Source organism: Lichenostomus cassidix, chromosome 3 (assembly GCF_008360975.1).
Source record: "Lichenostomus cassidix isolate B80296 chromosome 3, HeHo_3.0, whole genome shotgun sequence".
NCBI lineage: Eukaryota > Metazoa > Chordata > Aves > Passeriformes > Meliphagidae > Lichenostomus > Lichenostomus cassidix.
The window spans coordinates 66544862-66571870 of NC_139483.1; the positions used below are offsets into that span (position 1 = coordinate 66544862).

The 27009-nt window shown below is 44.3% G+C and overlaps 2 protein-coding genes across 5 annotated transcripts in view; one reads left to right on the forward strand and one right to left on the reverse strand.

Annotated features, from left to right (window-relative positions):
- The first annotated feature begins 36 nt into the window (after window positions 1–36).
- TRAF3IP2 (TRAF3 interacting protein 2) lies at window positions 37–26674 on the forward strand. Of its 3 annotated transcripts, XM_085056148.1 has the most exons (10): window positions 37–177; window positions 7795–7879; window positions 8123–8872; window positions 11950–12139; window positions 14384–14559; window positions 15924–16012; window positions 17719–17787; window positions 20099–20215; window positions 21329–21403; window positions 26069–26674. In XM_085056148.1, exons 2-10 carry the CDS (start codon window positions 7864–7866, stop codon window positions 26213–26215), a joined length of 1629 nt encoding a protein of 542 aa, XP_084912274.1. In that variant the 5' UTR covers window positions 37–177; window positions 7795–7863; the 3' UTR covers window positions 26216–26674. The 3 variants fall into 3 exon arrangements, 2 of the variants coding, with proteins under 2 accessions (XP_084912274.1, XP_084912273.1); XR_014850958.1 differs by lacking the exon at window positions 26069–26674 and having other exon boundaries at window positions 17719–17782; window positions 21329–21408; XM_085056147.1 differs by lacking the exon at window positions 37–177 and having other exon boundaries at window positions 7747–7879.
- The window catches only part of LOC146439906 (uncharacterized), a 33821-nt gene continuing 32682 nt past the window's right edge, over window positions 25871–27009 (reverse strand). For both annotated transcript variants that reach the window (XM_085056153.1, XM_085056154.1), the window contains exon 4: window positions 25871–26436. In XM_085056153.1, coding sequence (XP_084912279.1) covers window positions 26420–26436 — 17 coding nt within the window. In that variant the 3' untranslated portion in view covers window positions 25871–26419. The remainder of the gene's footprint in view (window positions 26437–27009) is intronic.

The window sequence follows — 27009 nt, forward strand, 5'->3', positions numbered from 1 at the left end:
TGCTGCAGAGCCAGTTCTGCCGCTTACCTGGGAGAGGCAGGGAGGGTGTCGTAAAAGGAGGGGGAAAGCCGCCCGGCCGGCCGAGGAAGGAGCCCCGGGCGCGGCGGGGAGCGCAGGAGGCGCGCAGCCCTCTCGCCTTCCTCGGGCCGCCCAGCGCGAACCTGCCCGGCCCGCAAGGTAAGAAGTGTCCCAGGTGCCTCCTCTGCCGGCCCCTGTTTGCCACCAGCTGCTGACCCACGCCTGCCTCCCGCCGGGGCTTTTCCCCCTCAGATTGCTGTCTCGCTCGCTTTCTCCCCCCTCTCTCGTGTCATGAGAGCCCCGACTCGCACAGATGGTTGCAACATGTTTCAGCCATTTCGCTGCACTTTGTTTTGTTGTTGGGTTTTGGTTTTTGGTTTTTTTTTTCTTTTTCTTTTTAAATCAGGAGGGGTTTGGGGTAGACACTGGGAACGGCCACGCCTGGTGTCGAAATGTTGTCCTGCCTGTTTACGTAGTTGCCTGGCAATGCCTGGCGGCCAGGCCTGATCCGCTCCCGCCCTGTGTGCTGTGCAGGCTCAAGGTGGTTTGTTGGCTCATGGCTCTCTCCTCTTCCCTTCCCTTCCCTTCCCTTCCCTTCCCTTCCCTTCCCTTCCCTTCCCTTCCCTTCCCTTCCCTTCCCTTCCCTTCCCTTCCCCTCCCTTCCCTTCCCTGGGGCTGCACGGTGTGAAGAAAATAGGATCATAGACCCTTTTTGTGCCGTCCTCTATAGCAGTGGTGTGGAAACAAGTGGGAACAATGTGGTAATATTTCTTTTCGACTAGGATAAATTCAGCCATATAGAACCCACTCCCATTTCAGCCAGTAACTGACTGTTTCGGGATACAGGTTTTTTGGGGTTGGCTGGGCAGTAAGTTTGGCACATCTAGGCTTACTGGTCCTTGACCACCACTGATGCCTGAAACAGGCTACCTGAAAACAAGAGGCCAAAACAATTAGGTGTGTAAAAAACGGACAAATTTATTCAAGGTGCTCAAGGTAGACTCAGGCAAGCAAACTCCCCCTTGGGGACTATACCCAAAATGGACACCGGGTCATGAACTCTTCACCTTTTGAAAGTTTTGTCTTATTAGCATATTGGTCCCTAATTCTCCAATCTTGCCTTCAGGCGATGATATTGACCACCCCAGGCCCTGCTCCCCCATTTCCACCATCGTTCACATATTTTCAGGCCCTAGGGTAACGAATATGTCCTTGAATCTCTATGCAGAGAGCTTTGTTTTGGCTAAATGTGTTGGTAACAGAGGTTTTCAGCATTCTGTAAAGAGCACAGAACTGTACCAAGTTACAGATGCACGAAGACAAAAAAACCCCAAAATTATTAAGGCATCACCACCAGCAACTCTGAGACCAGAAATTCCCATTTCCTGCAAGCCCTGGGTGGGTTCATGGTCTGGACTGGCCATGCCAGTGCCCCACCATGAGCAGATGTTGCTGTGACACCCATGGCAGGTGATGCCATAGACAGAGATGCAAGGGGCACAGGCAGCTGGGCCAGCGTGGGCAAGTGGCTGCTGATGGCCCTGCTGCCTGCAATGCCATCATCCTCTGAACCTGGGCTTGCCCTTGCAGAGTGCAGGCTGGAAGCATGCTGTATTTTTTATTCTTTTATTTTCCTATGAAGATGGACTTTATGTTTTCCTAAGGCTGGAAGCAAGGCATGAGCAATTATGGTGTTCGTGTCTGTCAGTGCCCCCCACCCCCAGCAGTGGCTTTTGAAGTTTGGCAGAGGGTACATGTCAGAAAGACACACACATTTCTGCACGTTTCATGGCTGCAAGTGAGCCAGGCTGTTCTCACTCCAGCTGAGAGAGACTTGTCAGGTCTCCCAGGCTTCCCCCACAGCCTCCCACCGCCCACGCACCCTGCAGCCCTTGCACTGAGGAGCAGGGAGAGTGGTGAGGGATGGGAGAGACATCAGCCCAATGAAATACCAGGGATTCTTCCTTATTAGGAACCAGAGTCTTCAATGTAAGGCATGAAGCTATAAGAAAGCAGGCAGAGGAAATTGATGCCTCTCAGGGTGATTCCCCCCATCCCACCCCACTGAGCCAGCCCCAGTTTTGTGACAGGAGTTTTAGATGTCCCAGGGCCATGGGATATCCCAGACTGGGGGGAATTCACTGCCTGTGGGAGTTTTGTCAGCACCAGAAATGTGTGGGAAGTAGCCTCTGGAAAACTCACGTTTTTAGGGATACCTAAGATAATTGTAGACATTTTCATATTTCTCAAAGTTTAGAAAACTGGCAGGTAATGCTGCCTATATCTGAGATGTCTGTTTGGGTCCTGCTTGAGGGTGTCGCCCTTCTAGTTTCTTACTACTTATTGCTCAGCATTCGTTTAACATGTATATTGATGTCTACACTAAAGAGGCAAAAAATATCAGGTCTGTCCTAGCCTTTGCACTGTTGATTGTCCAGTGAAGCAGCATTAGTACTGCAAAAGAGAAAGTGATGTTTGCCATGCAGGAAGGATTTGAAGTATGTTCTCCTGGCACACATAGACTTTCATGCCATGGCTTCAGAAAATATGTGAGAGCAATCATATAGTCAGAGGAACATTGTTTTCATATTCTTTTCCTAATTTTTCCAGAAGTCATAAAAATAAACATTACCTGCCCTAGAGGGCTCAAAATCTGGGCTAGGAATGTGACACATTGCCTTAGTCTTTGCTGTGAAGGGTACCCAAGGGAGAGGGTCAGCACCCGTGATGACAGCAGCCAAAATTTTTCATGGTGAAGTGTGAAACTCTGGAGCTTGGATTTCCTTGGCAGTGCTTATTTAGGTTATAGACCCAAATCAGTTCCCACATTTGCACTTGCTCCTCCTGTAAGGATTTCTCTCTGGGTTTTTTTGAGGAAAGTTGTATCTAGTGCTTCTGTAGAGAAAGCTGCACTCAGAGCAAGTGCTCTTACACACTTACGCTCATCTCACCCCATGGCAACAGCATTCCTTGGGGTTTCAGTGTGTGCATCCTCACAGCAGCTTGCAGATTCTGCATCTGCTTGCCCCCATCCTGCAGATGGATATTGGCAGCACCAGGGAGCTTAAGGGATTCAGCCAAAGCATGCAGGAATTATTTGAAAATCAAGAAATTCCTGTCTATCACCCCTTGTGATCTCAGCTTTGCCTCAGTCTTTATCCATGCCATTTCAGAAATGCTGTGACTGGTGAATTAAAAGTTCTGTTCTTGTGTGTTGTGCATGAAGGAAGGTGAGGTTTCTTTCTCATCCTAATGTTTTCTCTTTTAACAAGGTAGACAAATAAAACTTTGATCAAAAGAGCAAAGATATTTTCCCCCATTCCAGAAGCCACAGAGAGCACAACCATGCTTGTGTTTTAGTCTTTCTCTCCTCTGTTTCTTCATGACAGAAGGCTTCTAATCAAAAGCAGATAGATGGTTAGTGTGTGTTTTGGGACGGCACATCCTGACAAGTCTTTGTGCTGGAAAACAGATGAAATAAATACCTGATGGATTTTGCAATCAGCTGCAAGAAAACAGCACAGATGAGCCGAGTCAACACCCTTCCCCTTGTCCCCTTGCCTCCATGGGAGGATTTTTAGAGAACTTTGGCCATTGTTCCATTGCTTGGGTGCTCAGGCCCATCTCTGCTGACCTGTAGAAGAATTTTCTTCCCATCATTTATGTTTTCCCTGCAGGTTTCCAGGAGTGGCCATGGCCAGCAGCAGCTGGTGAGCAGGAGGTCTGGGTGGCCTCCCCTGTCTCCCTGGCAGAAACAGAAAAGACCCTCTCTAGGTGTGGGAAGCCTCACAAGGGAGCTGGGATGGGGTTCTTTTCAGGAGCTTGAATCACTGAGCACCCACCCACAAAGGTTATTTGCTGAATTAATGCACATTGCAGAACTGGGTGTATAAGCAGAGGAAGGAAAAGAAGGAAAAAGACTGGATTAAGGAGTTCCCTTGACATTTTTGGGAGCAGTCCAGGCCTGGATACTCTGTCCCTCTAGGAAGGGCCTCTTCACTTTATTACAAGCAGAAATACAGGCAAGGGCTCCAGCTGGTTATCACTAATCTCCTGAATAGTCAGAGGTGCAGGGGGGATATTAAATTCTTGACGTTTTCTGGCAATATCATGATCTGACTTGAAGCAGTGTTCTTTCCTGAATGATGTTGGGCACGATTTCTGCTCTCCAGCAGCCTCTCTGCCAGAGAAAGGATCAGGCTACAGGTTTCTGAGGGTATTTCAGTATGCTGAGGCATTCCTCTACCCTAATTCTTCAACACAGGAGACCAAGTGAGTAATTTTTCTGCCCTATGCATAACTGTACTTGCAGGATAAGCTGACTAAAAAAGTCAGAGGAAACGAAACTCAGCAGCACAAGGCAACATAAAATACAGGGATAATGGGCTCCATGTTGGGTCTTTTTCCAAAAGTCAAGAATCTTCAGCTGAGCAGAAACAACACCCTGAAGTATTGCTGTTGAAGGAGGATGTTTTTGAATCATCACATTTTCAGCAGAGTGGGGATTTCTCTTGGGAATTCCCATCCACATGCCATTGCCAGCATTGCTCAAAAAGTGTTCAGCATGTCCTGGGGTTAATTTATCCCCGGGGCCATCTCTAGACAGAGCTTTGCTGTTGTAACAGGTTCTCTCTCCAGGCAGAGCTACTGGGGGAGGAGGAGGATGAAGTCACATTTCCTACTCTTTTAATGCCAAAGCCCTCATCCCCTTGGTGCTTCCTACCTCCACCCTGTGGGAGCCAGGGCTGGGTGTCAGTGTCCAAACTCAGCTTTTGCTCAGACCCTGCAGCAGGCTCTAAGCAAAACCTATCTAAAAAACCTAGAATTTTTTGCAGGTAAAAACATAAGTGATGGAATCAGTTGTCTCTTCTGTCTGACCAACTTATTTCACTCAGGTATTTGGAGTAATTTTTTTAAGCTCATGTTACACAGGAAGGAAATAAGGCTGTCATTTAGATATTAAGTTGATTTGGGAGATAAAGAGGCGTTTTTCCGTTCAGAGCTTAAACTAATAGGAAAGACTTTTAAAAAATATTCTGAAGTAAGACATTTGAAAAGTTTGGTAGGTGATCATTTGCAATACAGTTTAATAAAGTCGTAATATTCCTTCTCCAAAAGGCAGACTAAAAGTATTACATAACAAACTTCAAGAAAGCAAACCTGAATTTTTCTTTCCCCTGTTGTCCCTTTCATCAGTCATGCAGCTTGTTTCATAGATAGCCAGATGTTAGCAATGGAACTAAAAAAAAAAGACCAAAAACTTTGGAGATTGTAGCCTTCAAAGGAATTTAGTAACTTAAATCCCATCTGACATCCCATCCAAAACTTGCAGAAGTCAATAGAGAGATTTCCATTTACTTCATTGAACTCTGGATTGAAATCTCAGTTTCTCCTCAGAAATCTGTTCTTGTCACAGTGCTAAACTTAAAGGCCATTGAATACAGAGGATCTGAATTCAAAGTGTTTCCTAGCATTTTCACCCAGCTACTTCAGAGACCATCAAAGCATCATCTCAGTGTATGAGGCATTGCAAATTTGTTTCTGGAAATCCTTGTTTGCATGTTTCCTAAGGGGATGATTAGACAATGCATGTGGCTAGGGAGGTGGAGCTGTCCCCCAGTCCACAGCTGAGTTGTGCTTTGTGGACATAAGGGTGAATTTGGCCCCAGGAATCAGTTTACTGGAGATGCTCAGAGGGGAAATAAGAGTTTGCAAAGTGATTTGTGCTGCTGGAGTGCACGTCATTCACTTTACTACCAAACCTACAGAGATATCCACAAGTTGAAGCATGTCTGAGCAGGCACTTCAAGGCACTTCAGGGCGTTTGACACCTCTCCTTCACAGGCAATTCTGTGTCAAGGGACCACTCAGCAGCTTTACAGCCCTGTTCCTGTAAATCTGACTGTGCTGTACTGCCCTGGTGAGTCACCATGCCAGGGCACTCATCATTTAAACTGACATCTGACCAAAGGTCTCAGGCAAAGGACACTTTACCACCTCTGCACGGCGCAGCAACAAGTCCCTGTCACGGTCCTGTGCTGGTTCTGAGAGCTCGAGATTTTCTCTTTCCCATCACATCAGTTATGCCTGTTGGAGAACCGGGACTCAGCGGGCTTGGCCAGTGTTTGTGACGTGGTGTAGAGGGAAGGGGTGCAAAGCTCAGGGAGAGACATGATGGTGGTGAGCTGACCATCAGGCTTTCCAGCCTGAGTACTGGAATGGGCAGGAGCTGGTTTGGCACCAGACCCAGAGCTCTCGTGCAGGGGCTGCAGCTGTCAGAGCACAGCGTGTGCACTGTGCTGCTGCAGCTAATAGCTGCTCTGAGGACTTGCCTACATGGGAAAATTTACCAGTGTAATTATCCCACTGTAATTATCCCAGGATAACTCTCCCTGTGGATGTGCTTTATATAACATAGGGTATGTATGAATATATGGCAAATCTTCTGCACAGATGGGGTTTAAGTTACATAGAGGAGGAATGTTTACATTGCAGCCCAGCAGCAAAGCACAGTTTATATCCTACTTCCCAGCAAGTGTTACACCCAGAATTTTCTATGCCAGAGGTACTTTCAGGGGGAAGTACGTGTCATTTGTTCTGATCAGCAAGAATGTAAAGCCTCAACCTTGCCCTGTGACATGGGGCACAACATTTGCTTTTACAGAATCGCTGTAGGAGCCAGGGTAAGGGCTGGGACACTGCTTTGTACCTCTCTGTGATCCTGTTCAACTCCTTTTTATAGTCTGGTCATTTAAGTTTGTTCTTCATTTGACTTTTTTTGTTCAAGATACTGTGACTGAAGTTGGGAGAAATCCTTGGATTACTAAAAGCTCTTCAAACATGTTGTGATTTTGACTTTCTTAACCAGGCTTTCAGGTCAGATACTTTTGCCAAATGTTGTCATTCCTGTTAGTGTTTAGTCCACTCCTCTCTGATAACTCTCCTACTTGGGATTTTAGCTTCTTCAGTGGGATAGAAGGAAGTGATGAGCACCAAGCACATTTTTCTATACTCCATGGTTAAGAGATAGAATTTGCTGGGAGGAAGCTGAGCTGCACCCTGTAAGAGGATGAAGATGGCTGTGCTTCCTGAAGCCTGCTCAGCATTCACCCATTACTGCTGCTGTCATCCTGACTGAGGGTGAAGCAGAGGCATCCGTCATCAGGAGTCACTTGGCCAGACCAAATTTACTGATGGCACTCCCAAAAGAAAGTGATAATTTTGATGTGGGCCCAAGTCAGTTCTGAAGGAAAGAGGGAAAAAAAAATCCAACCAGTAACCAATCTCTCTAAACTGTATTTTAATTTTTTATAATTTAAAATAACAAGGGTTAGTGATAATAGACTGGAAGAAGTGGTATGATAAAAGAAGCAGCAGCACTCGGAAACAAGATTTGGAGTTGAAATTACTTAGCTAGGTGTGTGGTGAAGATTAAATCCGATGCATCGGCTGTTATTAGAAGGTCAGGAGTAAAATAATTGCAAGTGGTTGTATTCCCTGGATTATGCCTAAACCAAACCTCCAGACCTAAGCAGTCTGATCTATTGTCAAGTGCCAAAATTACCACTGAGAGACAGTTCATCTACTTTTGCCCCTCTCCAGTCTCAGCAGGAACAGTGTTTCAGAAATCCCATAAAAAACATCTGATTTGCGCAACACAATTTCCAAAACTTTAACTGCTATTTCTTTTCCAGCATCTGAGATGGAGTTATTTTAGGATTATTGCCCATGTGAAACTGTACCATGTTCACAAGAGTCCATTTTCTTGTTTTCCAGCTTGCTGAAAAATCCTGTCATTGCAGTAAGGCAGCTAACTCACTTCCGGTACAACTAAAAAAATTGGAAATGGCCTCTGTGTCAGGTTAGTCCAAATTACAACTCTGCTAGCTTCCAGCTAACCCTCTACTTTCTTGTTTTGCCAAAAGTCAGCCAGATCTTTCTTGCTGTTTTCTGCCATCTTTTTAAAAAATATTGAAGTATAAAAAATATAAAGAATACATACTGATCTTCAGTATTCCAGCTCACAGTCACTGAATGCTGATGGATGACAGGTATTCAATGTTGTGACTGTCCATCTCCAGTGTTTCTTTTCTCAATTTTTCAGGCACTTTTGTGGGTCGAAGCATACCAGTCGAAGTGGATGAATCCATGCCATGGTCCCAGTTACCTGAACTTGTCTTGGAAAAGGCTTTGCAGCCTTCTGGAGAGGATATGGAGGATGAGGTGGCCCAGAGCCCATGTGTTGCTCGAACACCTCAGGCTGATCCATCTTGCCTCTGCAGAGCACCAGCATATCATCATTCAGCACAGTCCGTGGAGCCAGACAGCAGCTTGTGGTCAAAATATACTGATCCTGATGGAGATGGACGCTTCTGTTCCCCTGGTGAATCAATACCAGGAGTATTTCCCTTGAAGACACATCCCAGAGTTATGGACAAACCAGGCATGCAGCCAAGATCACAGCTTTCAGCTGACACCAGGCACAACTCCAGTAAATCAGAGCAGATCTTGTCTGATGTTCCTGAGGACTCACTGGAAGAGAGCAGCCAAGGGAGTTCAAGATCACAGCAGCCCTCAGGAAACAGACTCCTGGCAGAGCTGGGGACTGTAGATACAGGGTACAACTCCCAGTCACAAGACGTCATGGGCATCAGGCATCTGGAGCCCCCCTTATCGCTGGTGTCTGTGCTGAACCCCCAGGACCTCCCGGGACCACTGATCTCCAGAGAGTTTTTGGCCCCTGAGCATCAGCAGTGCCCTCTGTGCCAGCACTTGCCCCATCCCAACAGCCCCTCGCAAGCCCTCGGCTGCTTCCGGCACCACTGCCCGGCAGAGCAGCACCCCCAAGGCCCACGTGAGTAGCACCTCTCACCCCAAGGGAGGGTCTCTGGGTGTACCTCAGCCATTGTTCACCACCAAGGCGGTGTTTCCAGTGCAGCATGCAGTTATTAACCTCTTTAAACATCTATTTGCAGTGCATTTTACAGTTTAAGATTTTTGGGTTATGTGGTTGGACTCTCTGCTGCAAAACCTCTGAACCTCTAAGTTAAAGAGGTCACAGTTACTCATCGAATGCAGGCGAATGATTTTGCCTAGAAACCAGCCTTTGTTGGTCACGCTGAGCATGCACAGCCTCTCCCTGCTGTTAGTTCATATTCTAGTCATTTCCTTCCTCTTTGCATCAGTCATTCGGCAGTCTCCTATACCGACTCAATTCCTGTTGTTTTCATAGATTTCCTTGCTCCCCCTTGGATCCCCGAAGTTGAGAATTTCCTGCCCAGGATCAGGATGGGAGGTTACCCTCGATCTCCATAAATAGTATCTCCCAGCACTATGACCAGACTCACCCATGTGTTTTATTTCTATGTGAAAAGAGCGTGACATCCATCATCCTCATTTTTTTTTCTGTTGTCAGCTGAAATGAATGCTCATTACTTAAAATGGAGCCCTCTCAGCTGCTGGTGATTGTGTCGCTGAGCGCTGATGTGACTCCCTCAATATGGGCGTTCTGGCTCTGGGAGACCACGGCGCAGTTTACAGCCTGCTATTAATTAGTATTCCTTTGCAGTCTCTGAGATTTTTATCTGTTATGAAGTGAGCTCTGAACATTCAACAGCAATATCATTGTTTTAATATAATTTATATTACATTAGGCTCATGAGACCCTGACCTGTTTTGGGCTGGCTTTGTATTAGAAAGCTGTAGGCCTGTTCTGATAACCCTTTATTATTTTTTTTAACCTTTTTTTTTTTTACTTCCCAGCATTTATATTGCATCTGTTTAAGGAGCTTTGTCATTCCAGCAACGTGCTATAATTAGGTATATGAAAGAGGAGGGTTTCAGAGACTCAAAAACCTCTGATTTTGGAACTTTGTAAAGGGGAAGGGGCTATAGATGGATTTTCAACAACGCCTACAGCTTAGCATTTGGAAAGTGTCCTCTGGTTTTCTTTTCGTACCTTCTCCTTTCGGTTCAGCTCTAAGCAGACAAAGAGCTGGTTGCTCAACACCCCTCACTATTTACCTCCATTTACCTCCTCCACAAGCGGGCTTCGTGAGAAGTAGGACGTTTACTGAATGAGGACCTTTTGTTTGAAAGCAGGGAGCTCTGAAAGGTTTCTTTAGAAAAATCACTACCATTCCAGCCATATCCAGAGGGCAAAAGGAGTAAAATAAACTCAGATGGCTGGAGCAGATTTGGTCAGGACCAAGAAGCTGGCAACTGTACTCCTGTTTCTCACATGCCTGGTACAGCGTAAATCACCTCCTGACAGCTCCTTGCGTTTCAGATAATTGTTGGGCAGTGGCAACCCACAACAAAGCTCTGCAGTTTGTGTGTTGCAACACGCCTCCCCTGGGGAATAGCAACTGTGCCCGGAGGCTCTAAGCTGGCTCCGGGCACCTGCTATTTGAGATACAGCAGCAAAACTGCTTCTGAAGTCAAAGAAATGCTAACAATGCCGTGTGCCCGGGGACCATTTTTTCAGATATTTGAGAGATGTGGGGGTGTGTGGGCACACATGCCTGGCCACGCTGTGCTTTGAGCAGCAGTGGCTGCATCCATTAATATACCTTAGCCTCAGAGAGATCCAAAGGAAGCTGGTGAAACACTGGCCTTAAAACCTCCAAACCAAACTGAGTGTCCCAGATCCCTGTCACCTTCCCTAGAGCTGGTCACGAGGAATCCATGAGGAAACCGTATTGACTTGCAATGTTGTTCTCCCAGACCCTTTCACCGTGTCCTGTTACAAATAGTTAAGAGGGAGAGTGGGAAAACCTCCTAAAGCAATCTCAACAAATACGATGTTCCTGACTAACAATTTCATCAAAAATCTCTGTAATCATGGTGTCGGGTGGAGGTTTGTTGGGGTTTTTTTCTTAAGTGTTGGCTCCTGGAATTGGAGTGTTTCATCAAAGCTTTGTTTTCTTTCCTTTTCCTCTCCTTTAAAAAAGAAAAAAAGATAGTCCTCTTGGCTGCTAGGGAAAGGAAAGCATAACCCAGAAATAGCTAAAAGGATTTTAAAAAATAGTTTGGGGGGAAAAGAGCATTTGAGTACTGCAGCTTTTAGAGACAGCTCATAACACCATAATCATGCAGTGCTAATAAGCCCTGCCAGGCTGGACTTTGATCTGCACAGAGCAGCTTGGAAGTGCACAGAGCTGCTGCCTAATGAAAACTGCAAGCAGAAAGACTGAGGGAAAAAAAATCCTTTTCCCCATTTGGGAAACAAACAGCTTACATTGCTTTCTCTTTCAGTTTATGCCAACAGTTCCACTCTACGATAGTTATTAATCAGTATTATGTGTGGCCAACAACAGTAAAGGTTTTCAGAATTACTTGAGCAAAATTATCACTTTGGGCTTCCGCTGCAGCCTCTTGGATGGCAATGGGAGCAGCAGCAAGGCCTTAAAAGGTCAATTTGACAGAAAATTCACACAGGGTGAAGTAACAAACTAAGCGATTATTTTTCCTATTTTCATTCACACTAATCACAGTCTGTTTAGCTTTCGTGTTGCAAACTGATTTGTTCCAGGATTTTGCATCTGCTTTCATGAGAACTTTGGGATGATTCATTTTCACAAGTCATTGCCAAAAAGAAATTTAAAAAAAAAACCCTACCAAAAACACGGAGGCGCAGAAAGTGCAGGGACAAGGCAGCCCTGAATGTTTAACTTTCAGCTGTCCCAACAGCCCAATCCTGAGGAGGGATCTGAATCGTGCTGTATGTGAATGGGAAATAGGAAACTTTATACTCTAAAACATTCCTTCATCTGCTTTTTTCAGAGTGAGATACCTGCAAATGCCTCCAAACTGCTCAGTTTCCTCTGAGACATGAAGGAGGATGTGCCTAGAAAGGAATAAACGCAAACTGAGGAAAAAATGTGTTGGCTTGAAATGATAGTTGCTGCCTTTATTTTCTCACCCTCCCAGATGGCAGAGCTCCTTACCAACATTTTGCAGAGCCATCGCAACCACTTCCTCCTGTTCCTGGACCTTGCATGAGAGTTATCCGCCCAGCCCAGCAAGTCATCCCAAATTACTCAAACCTTCGTGCTCCCAAGGGCACTGGAGATCGACTACCCCAGAGGACATGCTCCTCCCCTGGTCCTCCTCGATTCCCGTAAGTATGCCTGGGGGGTGGGTGTTGTGGGAAGTGGAAGTTCCTCTAATCTGATTTTGTGGGCATTCAACCAGTAATTCCAAATCCTTGTCCTGTGAGCATGCCCAGGCTGCAGGGGTACATGTGAGATGCTGGGTCGTTTTCTTTATTTGCTATTTTACACCCACTGGGGGGCCTGACCCTTTCCTGAGGAACTTCAAAGCCAGATACCTGATATGTTGTTAGAGCACACCCTGAAATGCACGCATTAAGGAAGATAAATGCTTGAGGGTTAAAGGGATGAGAGTTTGAAAAATAACTCAGTTGAAACCTTAGAGCTCTCTTGCTCATGGGCAAAGGTCAATTTGGTGGCTTGCTGGGGTCTTCAGCTTTACGCTGTACCAGCCTGGGACAACTCAATCACTTGCTTCCATTGATTTCCTACTTAGCTCTTCTGTGGTGCAGAAAAAAAGGGAGAAAAACCTATCAGTTGCTGATGTATCTCTACACTGCAGTCTGTAGCCTTTTCTATGATTTTTCATAGCAAAATGTCTGGCACATTTCATCCAGGGTTTTTTGACTGGTTTTCAAATACTAATTTACCAGGCCTTATATTCTTATGTCATTAGCAGATGGGAAATCCTATCCATGCAGGGGTTTCTCCAGACTCAGCTACCTAAAAACAAATTGAAGCTTCAAATACTGACGATATCTGAAATCAGACCATTTTTATTCAAGTGCCACAATACATTTAGAGGTGTTAAACTCTCAGGCATCTGTGCTTGAAAATGTCCACTTATGTGACAGGGTCTTGGCAGGAAACTGTGAGAACGGGCAGGACAAAAGAGGGCAGACAACTGAAATATCATTCTGCTCTGGCCTGTGAAAAGTTACGGGCTGTAACAGAAAAGTGACAGCATGATAAGGCAGTACCTGCAGCAGAGAGAATTGCATTGAAGAGTTTGTATGAAAATATAAAAATATCAGGGAATAGTGGGTATCCTTGGCAGTAGAAAAATTTAAAACTAGACTCCTGATTTTGGGCACAATGTTTAGATAAGGTGGAGTTTCAGGATGATCTGTAAATTAGCCACTGGATAGGTTGGGGGTTTTTTTGTGGCCATTGATGAGGTGTATGTTGCTTTTATTAGTACTTTCTTTTGCTAAAAGAGATCCAGAATACTCAGGGTCTGTCCTGTGGCTGCGTGGCTGGTGCTTGCAGCCTGACTCCAGGAACAGCAGTTATATGTTGGTAATATTTGCCTATAGAGTATTTTGTAACAGAAAACATCTGCAGCAAAATGAATAAACCAAATCTTAATGTGACAACAGAAAACATGCTGCGACCAGCCTGTCATCATTCATTTAAGGAAGGCTAAGAAAAAACAAGAGAGTGGTCTTGATTGACTAAACATTACGGCTTTGTGGGGAAAAGCTCTCAGAGAAACCTAATGCTCATCCAGCAGATTCAACCCAGCAGATTGCAAGCACACCTCATGTAAAAATCTCTCTAGATTCACCTTCCCATTGACTTAAAGTGGGAAGCCAAAGTGTAGTAGGACAAGAACTGCTAAGCTTCCTAAAATCATCCCTGTCTGTTTACTACAATGGAGAAGACATTAGGCAAGGTTGTTGCAGGTCTGGAATGCCAGTCCCTGACATGGGAAACCCTCATTTGGGTCTGCCATTGCTGGTCAAGAAATTAACTTTTGTTCCCTTTGGCAAAACTTTGGGTTTGTCCAAAACTGGAGGGCCTTCAGAGTTGGAGCTGGAGTGCCCTTGTAGACCCAGTTTTTCCCAATTCTCACCTTTCTCTGAGCCTCTTGTGCTGCACAGGGCATCAAGAGAGCATCTGAGGTGCCATGAAGCATTCTTTACATTTAGATAATGGGAAGAGGTTACCCAAGGCTCACCCTGCTCTCGTATGTGCATAACAATATCCATGACACATGGATTATTTTGCACTCAGAAATGGCCTTTGCTTCTGCTAATTGCAAGCTGGACAGCTTTCAGCTATGATGTGACTTACTTCCTGTGATTAATGTTGTTTCTCCGATAAACTGCTTCTTGTGGTAGCCTGTCACCAACGTATCAGTTCCAAAGACACTGTAATAACTAAGCAGATATGCTGAGCCAAGCATTTCTGCAAGAACTTTTCACAGCTTATACACAGATAAAGTTCTTAGTGTGTTATTAAAAGAAAAAAAATCTGAATTTTGCCTGAAAATAAGTATTTTCTAAATCCTCACTTGTTTTTGTTTGTAGAAACCAGCTATACAACCAGCTCCCTAATGGTCAGCTGCCCCCCAAGGCATGTGGCCCAGATGAAGCGTGTGGTTGTCCTTCTGACAATTCTCCATCTCCAGCTGCTATCCCAAGACCTCTCAGTAACCCTGCAGCCAAGGGAACTCTGAGAACCAGCAATCTGCCGGAGGAGTTGCGTAAGTGGTTAGCAAATTTGTTCTGTGCAACATTGTACAGCACGGCCTAACAGCTTTAGGTGGGAAAGCTCCAGAGGAGAGAAGGGGGAGGAGAAGGCAGGGGGAAATTACATTAAGGCACAAAGACAACAAGAAAAGAAAATACCGAGAGTCACCACATCTGTTGGGTGTGAGCAGCTGTGTTTGGTGGGACACAATTATCCCCTTGAATCCTGAAAACATAATTGCCATTAATTGCTTGTTATTTTGTTTACAAAAAGTAAATACTGTTTAGATTGTTTTCATGACTCCTTGCTAAACAGGATGTCCCTTTGAGGCAGGAGGGGCTGGAGCTTACAGTAAAAGACTAATAACAAGCAAAGCCCTGGGGATAAAGTCTTTCTGCCTGTCCCAAACCAGACAAACATATTGAGCCTTGACCTCAGTTTCTCCCTGAACTGGTGAGTGGAGAGGACTCTGGGCCATGCTGAGGGCAGCACAGGCTCTGCCTGACGTGCTTCCATTGCCTCCAGCCCCGCAGACACATTCACCCTCCAACTCTGACAGGGAAGTCAGGTTTCAGAAAAATGGCTTCTTTCTGAATGCCAATCTGACTAGTAGGTGAGATGTACCATTATAAGAACCCTCCACAGCTCTCCTGAGGTTTTGTTTTTTTCTCTATTCTTCATTCTGCACATCACCTTTCAAATCCAGAGAAACATCTCTCTGGCCTGCAGGAGTGAGTTATGATATCAGATGCCACTCTTGGATAGACCCTACTTTATCTGTTAATGTGTCCTAGATGGAGGATTACTGGATAAAACAGGGTCATCTGTGGTATGTGCACAGCTGGATTAGATCAGCCAGCTGGTTTACCCTGATGCAAATCCATGAAAACCCGTCCCACAAGGGCAAGGACATTGCTGTCACCAGCCATGCATCCTGCCTGCACAGAAGGTTAATGCTGCTCAAGGAAAGGCAGCACCACATGTATAAAGGCCCCTCCAGCTCTGTGTCAGATCAGTGGGTCTGGGGAAAGCTGTGCTGGCTGCAGCCAGTGTAGATAATACAATCTCTGGGCCAGGTATGCCAAAGGGCTGGGAAAAAGCAGCTCTGGCCACAGGGCAGGGGGAACAGCAGAGGGATGTTACCCTCTACAGTTTGCCAGTAAGGCAGGAGGAGCTCAAATCTAGAGCAAGGTTCTGTCCAGGGGGTTGGTTTCAATGCCGAGCCGCTGCACTATCCCTCATCCATTTCATAAACAATCCAAAGAGACCTGAGTGGGCAGAACCTGCAGCGTGGTAGAAAAGGAGAGCTGTGACAGTCTCACTCTCTAAATGGTCTATTTAAATGTGTTATGTATTCCTACCGACTCTCTCTCCCAGGCAAGGTCTTTATAACCTACTCGGTGGATACGGCAGTGGAGGTTATGAAATTTGTGAACTTCCTGTCTGTAAATGGATTTCAAACTGCTGTAAGTATTCCTTCCGGAGAAAATTACTTTCAGCCAGAGAAAAGACTTTTTTTTAAAAAAAGCAGAGGCAATACACTGTCCATTTAAATATTTTTCTGGTTATCATCATATTCTGTAGGCCAAGGAAGATACGAATAGAATGAACTGGCCTTGGTTTTGCAAGTTGTAGCTTAAATGATCTGCATTTCCATTTATTCTTCTTTTAACTGTATTTTGTCCTTTGAAATATGCTTTGATAATGACCCTGGAAAATTTCATTTAGTGAAATGCTCCAGATGGGCAATAGTATGAGGTTTTGTGAGCCATTCCAATAATATTTTCTCATATTTGATCTGTAATACCAATATTAAAAAAAAAAGTCAATTTTCTTGTTCATCTCATCCTACCTTTTTTTTCTGCGATGCTGTTACCTCATTGATTCTTCAGATGTAAGTTACTTCCTGCTAAAAAAAGAACTAAAAGTAGATGCTAAAATTTGCACAGCTTAATGAAACAGACCATCACATGGTTTCATTTGCTTTGTTATCCCTTTAAAAGTGATTTGCTTTGTTATACTTTTAAAAGCAAATCTAAAAATCATTGGCCTGAAGTCTGTGTCGTACTATCTAATCCCATAAGATACTCAGATTTTTACTGAACTTCTCATTAATTTTCTTCATCTTATAGGCCAACAGAGGCTCTAGAATTCAGTGTTCATCAAAATCTTGATTTGTATTTTCTTATTTCAAGAGCATATGCTATCTGACCCCTCAACCTTCACTCTTTGGCTCCAATTCAGGAAAGCATTTAAGCAAGTGGCTATCATTAAACTGAATGTGACTTGGTGGGGAGCTTTGCACACGCTTATTTATTTTCATGAATCAAAGATTTTTTTATGGAGACCACAATTATGCTTCTCTCCAGCAGTTCTGTACTATGGCCAATTCATAAGAAAGCTTTTGGGCAACATAGATTTAGAGTAGAAGGCTGATTAATAGCACCTTTACTGGACAGGCAACTCTTGGAGCCTGCTGCAGAATAATAAATACAGCAAAATGGCTCCAAAGCAAGGAAACAAATGCACTCTGCAGTCAGAAAGGGAAAAAGACTGGAGAGCAGATCGTGACTCATCTCAAAAACTTGGAGAAGTTAATACTAACTCCATTGGTCACAGTCACTGATTGCTGGTTTCTGGGTTTACTGGGCATGCAGAGAAGCAAGCAGTGTTGGTCATATTCAGTCCTGTGAAGTCCTGCACTGCTCTGTTGTCACTGAAGTCTGGGTGACTGCACCCAGTATCAGTGACCTGGCTGACTTCCCACCTCACACCTTGAATATTTAGTTCAATATGAAGCTAAAGCTCAGTATACCCTTGCAGCCAGAAAACAGAAGGCATTTGCAGCTATACAGATGAAGAAGGTAGGCAGCACCTTGTTCTGCCGAGTTAAAAACTCTGGAATTTGGAGGCTGGCAGGGCAGTCAGGGCCAGCTGAGTGGGAGCCCAAGAGTGTGCCTGCAGTAGCCCCCTCTGCCTGCCTGCCTGGTGCCCATCCAGCTCAACTCCGGACTGCACAGAGGGAAGGAGGGAAGTGTATGTACATGTTTCTTTCCTAGGGAAATTGGGCATGCTTGTCATAAACAAGGAAAGGAGTAAGTGCTGTATCAGTGCCATAAAATGAGGAGGAAAAGTGAAGGGACACTCACCACGGACTTTCATTCTCTTGCAGATTGATATCTTTGAGGACACGGTACGAGGTATTGACATCATTAAGTGGATGGAGCGCTACCTAGGTGATGTATGTAAGGGCAATTAAACCTTGTTCATAGCAGAGGTGACCAGAGGAAAATAGTTGAATTATTCTAATAGCAAGAGGGACAGAATCAAAATGCAAGACCCTACTGTTGTTTTCCCTGCCCCTGCAGAAATGGCAGAGGCCTTGCAGAAAGAATGTAGGCAAATCTCACTTCTGTGTCTGATGATCCCAGAGCTCTTTCTTTAAGAAATGAAGCACTGATCCTGGCATTCTTGCCAAATTCTAATGCTGGCTGTTATATCCAGCCTGAAGCTGCCATTGGAAAAGTTGTTCCTCCATCTCCTTTTTAAATAGTGGGTTACAATGTTACAATGGTTGGTTACAATGATATCTATATTTCATCCCAGGCTGCTTAGCCATGGGTTACATTCATTCTTCTCACCTGTAGCTTTTACACTGATATCTGAAACACTGAAGAGTTCTTCTGGATAAACCATCCTATATTTAAACTGAAAATTGGTATTCTATCAGTTGATAGACAGATTTGCTCTCATCGCTTTGTATCTATCTAAGCAGTAAAACAGACATTTTTCTTGCTGCCAGTGCAAGATGGAGCACTGTGGAGTTGCTGTGGAGCAACAACTTCCTCTGAAGTTCTCCTGAGCAGTGAGTGCACGTCTCCTTTTAGGATCAAGCCAAGTGGTTGGACTATACCAGCATAGCTGGATGCAAACTGGCAATTCTGTCACTGGACAGGTGCCATCATGGGCTGGCTTCCTTGGATTCTCACCTTGCTGAGTAGCCACCAGGTCTCTTACTCTGGGCAGATATCCATGGTTCAGGAATAGGATGACAAAAGTGGTGTGCTCTCCCCAACCTGAGCAAGGAAGCTCAACCATCTGAGCCAGCCCTGCACATGTTTCCTGAGTGTATCCATGCAGGCATTATACAACTGCATGCAGCGCCAGCCTGGGGCCTCTGCCATGGAAATGCAGTCGCGCCTCTTGGGGCTTGCGTCAGGACAAATTAGGCTTGGGCTCACAGTGTAATGGAGGTACTGAAACCAGAAGACAGGGTGACTTTGCTTTTGCCAAAAACATCATTATCACTTAAAATACAAGCTGGCAGATCTCCTTTGGGACTTGTGCGCAGTCAGTAGGAGAAACCAATACATGCAGAGAACAATCTCCTGCCTCCACTTGAAGATTTTTCTCTGACTACCCACCCCAGAAATGTTTGTTTTGCCTCACTGACTCTAAAGACAGTTTCTAACTTCAAAACCCTTACATGTGTGTGGAGGAAGGCACTCCTTGGACACAAGCAAGGGAAAGTGTGCAACTGGGCATGTCTCTTGCAAACCCTCGACATCTGTAAATGCTTACACTCATGTCAAGCACAAGCAAAAGTCATTCTGGAGTATGTTAAGTCAGTGTAAGGGATAATGGCTCCTTACCGTATTTGACCCTGTGGTGGGGCAGATTCTCTTGATATAGCACAGAAGGAAGGAGTTAATTATGTGCCAGGCTGACTGTGAGCCACAGACTTGGAAGCCTTACACAGCCTGATGTGGCGGGGATGAAAGACAGGCCCCAGGTAAACACAAGTAGGAAGCTTTCATCTGCTGCATTTCAACTGGCCTGCCATTAAGGAGGAGAGATGTTTCCCAGATATTAAGGATGGTCCCTCTGTGGAAACCTGAGCTCAGTGCAGGGCTGGGATTAAACAGGTCAGAGGCAGGATCTGGGCTGTCCTAGCAAGGTGGAGGAACATTGCTGTCTGCCCATTATGACAAAGCTGCCAGGTACCCCTAAACCTGCCCAGGCCATCCACAGCAGCCCCCGTCTCGGCACAGCCACTTCTCTGCACACTTTGCCACTAAGATCATCAAGAAAAGATGTCATTTCTGCTGCCAAGAGCCCTAGAGGCAGCTATCATGGACCACTGTCTTTAGTAGCTTTTTGTATAAAAAGCCATAGATGACTAAATAGATGCATTTTCACATAAGCTGTTGGAAAACATTTGGGTCTGAATTTGAAGATAAAAGTTTTCTGTGTATGCACATAGACACTAGACTGATAAAAAGTAGCTTTTTATGACAGGGATTCCAAGTGTCAACTGGTAGCTGCTAATACATCTCTTGACATTTAGATCTTCTATATTATGAGATGTCGAGAAATAATGAGGAGAACGAGTGTGTGAATTCTCCTGCATTTCCTGCCAGAATGAATGAGATCCTCTTGTGTTTGCCAGGAACACAAAGATCACTTAAAACACAAACTGGCAGATTTCCGATCTGCCTCTACTAAACACACTGCGTTTCTCAATTTCATAAAAGTGCTTTTCTCCCTAACAGAAGACGGTGATGATAATCATAGCAATCAGTCCAAAATACAAACAGGATGTGGAAGGGGCTGAATCCCAGCTGGACAGGGATGAACACGGCTTACATACTAAATACATCCACAGGATGGTAAGCAAGGACATGCATTTGCTGTTTTACAAAGACTGTCTCTTCTTCTCAAAAGACAAATCTGTCTCCAAATGGCAGGTTCTTTGCTTTGTTTTCCCTAATCCCTATAGTTAAACACCCCTCTTTGGAATTCATTAATCCTACCTCTCATCAGCTCCATATGCTCATTAACATCTGCTAAGAGGTTCAAGGAATAAAAATCCTATTAAACATGCTCATCTTATTTCTTCATATTCTTTATTGTTCGATGTTTTCCCCCTCCTTCACCTTCTTGAGCCCTTGCATAGCCCTGTGCACAATCTTATCTAACAGTGCCTGATCTTTTCCCCTCCAAACCAACTCCTGTTGCTTCAGCCATTCAGGAACCAAGGTCTTTTTCCAGGCAGCAGTAAAGCTGACTGAAGGAGGGAATTGCAAAGCAAAGGCCACAGATGCAATGTGTGGCTCCTGGGGAGTGCAGGGTGGCAGAGAAGCAGACATCCATCTCCACAGCCAGTCACAGGATGGACATTTAGCCCAGAAAAGCCTATAGAGCAACGAAACTGATCCTTTGTCCCTTGGTTTGCAGTTTGCTGCCTTTCTCATTCTGTAACTCATCTGATCCCCCAGTTTGAACCTGCAGTCAGGTTTCTCATAAGCTGTCACCAGCAGATGAGCTCTCAACTGTACTTTGCTGTCTTTACCACCCCTGGAATGACAGTGTCCAGGGCCGTGGGGAACAGGCTGGGTCTTAGCTTGGACACAAACCTGGCCTTTGGCTGAAATCTTTCACCCCATTGTAGGCCAAATAGGCGTGTTAGTCAAGTCAAGCTTCATCAGTTCGAGATGGATTTCATATGATTGGACCTGCAGCTAAACCCACAATTATTTCACACCACGGAGCTAAATGTTCAAGAAATGATGTCAGATCTTTCCTGTATCCTTTCTGTAGTAATGAAGATTTAGATTAAGTGGCTAAACCAAACAAAACCAAGTCCACCAGCAATAGATCAAATCATTTAATGGAAGACCAGTTTAAGTAAGCCAGGAATGTTTTTATACATAGGGTTCAGATGCATGCAAAGAAAAATTATCATGTCATTACAATAAAACTGGCATTTTGTTCCATCCTAGATGCAGATCGAGTTTATACAGCAAGGAAGTATGAACTTCAGATTCATCCCTGTGCTTTTTCCAAATGCCAAAAAGGTAACATATATTCATGCTTATATACTTGCCGCATGATTAAGTGCATATTATTTTGATCACAGTGCACCAGATGGAATCTTAAAACCCAAACATTCAATTTCTCAGTTCTTAATAGTCCACTAGTAATATTCCAAAGCTCCATTTTACATTAAAAGTTTATAGGTTTATGTAGATACAAATAAAAAACATTTCATCCACAATATAAATCAGCGTACAAATGTATTTCTGATGATGACTGTGCAACTAAAACTCAAATTGCCTTGAGCACTGAAGGAATTTAAATGGAGAGAAACAATCTATCCAGGAAGCATGCTTTTTATATTAACCCTTTTATAATTTTGTCCAAATGCAATGCTGATGAGTGAGATGGGCAAGATTTATGGCCGATGTGAAGCAAGGATCTGGAAGAGGGTGTGTTGAGAATATAAAAATAAAGAGTATAATAGATACTAAAGTACTAGGCTGTGGCTTGAGCTTTGACAGGCCCATCAAAGGCAAACTAAGATTTTTTAGGACTTGTCATTTCATCTGCCCTCCTTACTTGTTTTGAAGATTCATTTGAGAATAAGAAGTAATGCAACAGATTCCCATCTCTTCTACCTCACTCTGAGAGAATCTCTTGGATTTTTACAAAGCCAAAAATCCTAAAAGGCTTCTGTTTTAGCTGAGAAATAGCATTCTTCCTCAACCTCCTACATTGTATTCATGTTCACTTTGCATGACTAAATGCTTTGTGCACTGTTGGGTAGCTATCATGTTGCCCCTAGGTATAGCTGCATTTTAGAAAGGTATGGAAAAATTCTTTCTATTTCTTTGGGTGCCCAAATTTTGGAACATGAGTCAAAATTTAAACAATGTTATCAATAGGGCTGTGCAGTCCTGCTGTGGATTTTAGTGTAATGAAGTTCTTTATTTAAACACCAATTTAAGATCAGAAATTTGGAAATATGTCCCTGGGTTTGTAAAATGTGTGAGGTTCTGTGGAATGAACATTATTTCTGGTATTTCACATCATTCAGATCCATTCCTGAATGATCTCAGTCTGGTACTTACCTTAAGTTTGAAAAGCTGGGAGACAGCACTGGTGGGAATTGGGCAGGCCAAAGGCAGGGAACCAGCATTTTCAGTCAGTCATTGATAGGGGGGAAAGGGCTACTAAACTTGGGGCTATTTGAGTGCCCCACTAGCAGACACCACAGTCTGGAGCCACTTGGCACCTTAAGGGCTGCAGACAGACGTGTCCCAGGAGGCACTACAGCTGCCTTGGGGCTCTGAGACAGAACAATAAGCTATGTTAATTTGGGCTCAACTTCATTTATCAGAAAGCTATTTAGCATATAGCAGTGATTCTCTCAGACAGTGGTCTGTAAGGAATTTCCAGGGTTGGTTTATCCAGCTGCCTCTATCAAAGCATCAGGCTCTAGGCATCCTTCCTGCCCATCTTCTGTAGTCCACATAACCCTTCAGTTTTTCAAGAGGTCCCTTTCTCATTAAATGATGCAGAATTATTTAATCTACTACTGTTAAGCTTTAGTCTTTTTCTCTGCATAATTCTTTGATACATCACCTACCTTCATCTAACTACTTACTGATAATATGGCTGAGGACATCATGGGTGCAAGGAGAGCACCAGAGCCTGAACAAGTTGCAGTAATGAAATCTGTAGGCAGTCAGAGGAAGTGAGGTACCTGAAAAACTGCCAAGCATATGTACAATTGGATGATGTTGGCGGGCAAATTACTTCAATTTTGTCTTTTTTATACTGTCCTTTATATGTTCAAGTATTAGCATAGCTGGCAATGGAAAAGAGCAGAAAATGAAGGTTTGGAGGTTTCATCTGGGGACATGGCTATTAGATGAATTAATCTCATACAAAGCACATCATAAAGCACTGCTGGTATGTGAAAATTAGTCGACCTCCAACAGGAAGAGATCTATGTGATCCAAGGAGCAGTTCATTAGGAAACTGAATAATGAGGCAACGAATGCACAACACACAGTTAAGGTGGAACTGGCATTTCCAGCTTCCCACTGTACATTGCTGAAGGAAACATGGGTCTTGCTGGTTCAAGGTTTGCATTGCAACAGTCCACAGAAATGTGTCCTCATCTGGCCACCTGATGACCAAAGCATTAAGCCAAGATTGCCTCATGCTGGAGGCTCCCTCTGGAAGCAGCCAAGGGGTGAGATGAGCAGGATTGGTGCCAGGGAAGCCAGAAGATCTCAAATCATGCTCTGCTGTCACAGGCCTGAGCAGTCCTGCCCTCTGCACTAACGCACTCTGCCCTTTTCCTACGAGTTTGAGCTGCAGAGTTATCAAATACTCTCCCTATGGCATAGAGAGAATCTCCTCTCAGCTCACAGATACACAACCAGATTTAAAAAAATTTAAAGTAACCATTTTCCCATTACTCCCACCTGTACTGACAGATGCTGTCACATGGCAAGGAAAAGCCCCTTTCTCACTCTGGATAAAAATAGCAGCTATAGTTATCCTTTACCCCTACATGCCTCCCTTAAGTTAAAACTATTGCCAGAGCTGATTCATGTGCAGGTGCTTTTTGCACTGACTTCATAATGGAAGGTATTAAATGAAACTGCAGGAGCAGTTTTGGAAGCAAGGCACAGAGTTTGTCTCTGGATGTGTAGTGCCTCTCTCATTATATCCCCACTTGCTGATTTCTTACCTACTACACATTTCTCACACTAATTTCCATCTTAACTAATGATTTACCCATGTGGACCTCTATGAAATGCTTTTCTGAAGTCCAGACCAGCTATATCCACTGTATTTCCTTCGTCCAAAAAATGTAGTTTCTTATCAAAGACACAGAGAGGGCTCATTTGGTAAAGCCCTGCTGTATTTAATTGTATTTCCTTCTATAGCTCATAACAAGATTTAGTAAAGAAACAAGATTCATGTAACAATGGTATTCATGTGCATGCAAACATAGTCATCCTTCTTTCTCCCAGTAACATTTGAATGTCTTGGCCAATTCCAAAGAGCTTTGTCAAAGGAGTAAGGTTCACAAAACTTTAAAATCCATTCCTATACCAGAGAAACAGACTAGCAGGTGGAGGCAAGAAATCTTATTTGTGTTCCTACCAAAGAGAATGCTGTGGGATCTTACCCTTGTTGGGCAGTGAAGTGTCCATCTGGAAGAACAACATTTTAAACCTTCCACTTCAGGGAGACCACTGACCAAAGCCTATACTTTCTCAGCCACTGGAGAAAGAGAAAAGTCAGGCTTGATAGATACCTCTGCCACTCAGGAATCTGCCTGTTCAGAAGCCTAGTTGAGTTCATACTTACTGGTCTGTAGGTGCCTGTGTGACTTACCTCCTTCTTCCTATACATAAATTCTGTAGCTCTAACGAAGAGGTTGCATCAATTAATACAAACCACTCCCTGAGCAGGGAAAGCGATGCAGCCTCATTTCTACAGCTGTACAGGCCAAGGAAAAGACAGCCAATTTGAGAAGCATGATGCCTGGGAATGAAAGGTTTGCACTGCAGCTAGGCTGTTTGCTGGCAGCAGGACATGTGCAGCCCATGCCAGGGCATCCCCTGGCAAGGCACCAGAGATGTGGTGCATGCCAGCAGCATTTTGCTCTGTCCTCTTGGAGCTAGCTCCACTAGCTTGACAGGAACTGTGCTGCTCCTAACAGGGCCTGCCTTGGGAAAACACTGCTAAGTAAGAGGTGCAGGGACCAAGCTCTGGATGTCCTGGCTCCTCATGTTGCTTACCTGCTGTCTCACTTGGCTGTGTTCTGGTGTCTCCAATTCCTAAACAAATCTCTATCTCATGGGTGACCATGAACTGGTTTTGGTCAAGGATCAGTCTCTCTGTTAATTAGTGGTATTATAATAGCCCTTCATCCCTACATATCCAGGCTGTCTGCATGGAAACCTCCCAAGGCTGTGGGAACATGGGAACAGGAGGTCTGAGCAGGCTCCTCTCCATCAGCCAGCTGCCACTCTCCAGTGCCATGGTGGTGCCAGCTTCATTATGTTAATGGACATTAGCCAACCCCTGTGAAGGATGCAACCCCTGCACCTTTTCCAGGATGCAGGCATTGGTGGAGGTTTGACCCTGCTAATCTGGAGATGCATTAGTCTCTCCTCAAGCTCAGCATTGGCCTCGCCCTTTCGTTCAGAAGGTAGTCAGAGGACACCATGTTTGGCGAAGAAAGGTGCAAGGGGAGGGGTGCTACCAGGATGTGAAATGTTCCTGTGAGGTCCCAGTCTTTCCCTATTGATTCTCATCCCAGTGTTGAATGTGCAGTGTGGATCCTTTAGCAGCTACTAAGGTGGCAGCCTTTCCCTGCTAGGGGCACTGAAATGTCTCTCTTCTCAATGTTTATTTTCACAAGCCTTTCAATGCCTATCATTGAGATCAGACTTCCTTTGAAACATGGTGAAATTACCCAATGTGATGGCAGAAGAGAAAGAGAGACAGGCAAGCTGTGAGATCACACAAAGTTCATTTATTTAGGAACCCAAATACAATTCTGAAGCCAAATTCACATTTCTTGTTGTTACAGGAAGTGCCTAGAACAGACAAAATGAAATCTTTCTTGGCAGGGTCTGACAGAATCTGAAAGGTTCTGGTAGAGATTCAGGACAATTTATGGGATTTAACTTTTTTCTCCTTGTTTTTTTCAGGAACACGTGCCTACCTGGCTGCAGAACACTCACATTTATAACTGGCCAAAGAATAAGAAGAACATCCTTTTGCGGTTACTGAGGGAGGAGGAATACGTTGCTCCTCCAATAGGACCTTTACCAACACTCCAAGTTGTGCCACTATGAACATTATAACTTAAAGCACATGAGGAGTAGTTGTTAAAGGGTTGTTCCTGGCAGGGAGCCAACGCTCTTCCAGATGGCTCTTTTTGATGACAGAAGACACTCTTTCTGCTAAAGGAATTGGTTGTCTTGGGTTATTCAGGCTCAGCTTGTTTTCTACCATGTTAAACATCTATTTCCAAAGCTGATGGGGCAGAACTCTCTTCTCTAGATTTTTAAATAAGCTGCAAATGGAAAGAATGCCCACTTTTATTTTAACATCTGGTTTTAATATATTCCTTTATTAGCCATTATGGCAAACAAATACCAGAAATAATGTTGCAATAAGTGTAAAATAAAAATTACATCCTCCTTTTTGCTCAGGGTTTCTTTAAAGATATCCCTGCCTTGTATAGCATTATCAAACCATTAATTTGTATATACACTATTAAATATATTTGCCTTTTGTAAGGCAACCTTGTATACTGTGTCTGCTTTTATTATTGCTGGGAACAACAGAGAAACAGGTTGGGTAAGGCAAGTTTTCCTTAGCCTGTCTTGCACAAAGACATCTTCAATTAGAGGACCACTAGATCTGAAATTTCTGGAGTTCCCTTTCCTCACAGCTTGGTCCCTTGTACCTCCAGCCTGTTGCAGCAATAGCCCCCAAAAGGAGAGCTAAATGCATGACTACGTGTGTGCTGTCATTGCCATGGAACACTGCAATATTTTTTATGGCAGGCCTTCAGCTTCATTACTGCTCTTCAGCCCTTATTTAAAACAGAGCATGTCAAAGGACAATTGGCATTTGGAAAGCC

Bases quoted from the DNA above. Each gene is read 5' to 3' on its own strand.
- TRAF3IP2 (XM_085056147.1), top strand. From the start codon at position 7,762: ATGTTCACAAGAGTCCATTTTCTTGTTTTCCAGCTTGCTGAAAAATCC. The intron at 8,873-11,949 runs GTGAGTAGCACC...TCACCCTCCCAG, and splicing joins GCAGCACCCCCAAGGCCCAC to ATGGCAGAGCTCCTTACCAA. The intron at 20,216-21,328 runs GTAAGCAAGGAC...GTTCCATCCTAG, and splicing joins CTAAATACATCCACAGGATG to ATGCAGATCGAGTTTATACA.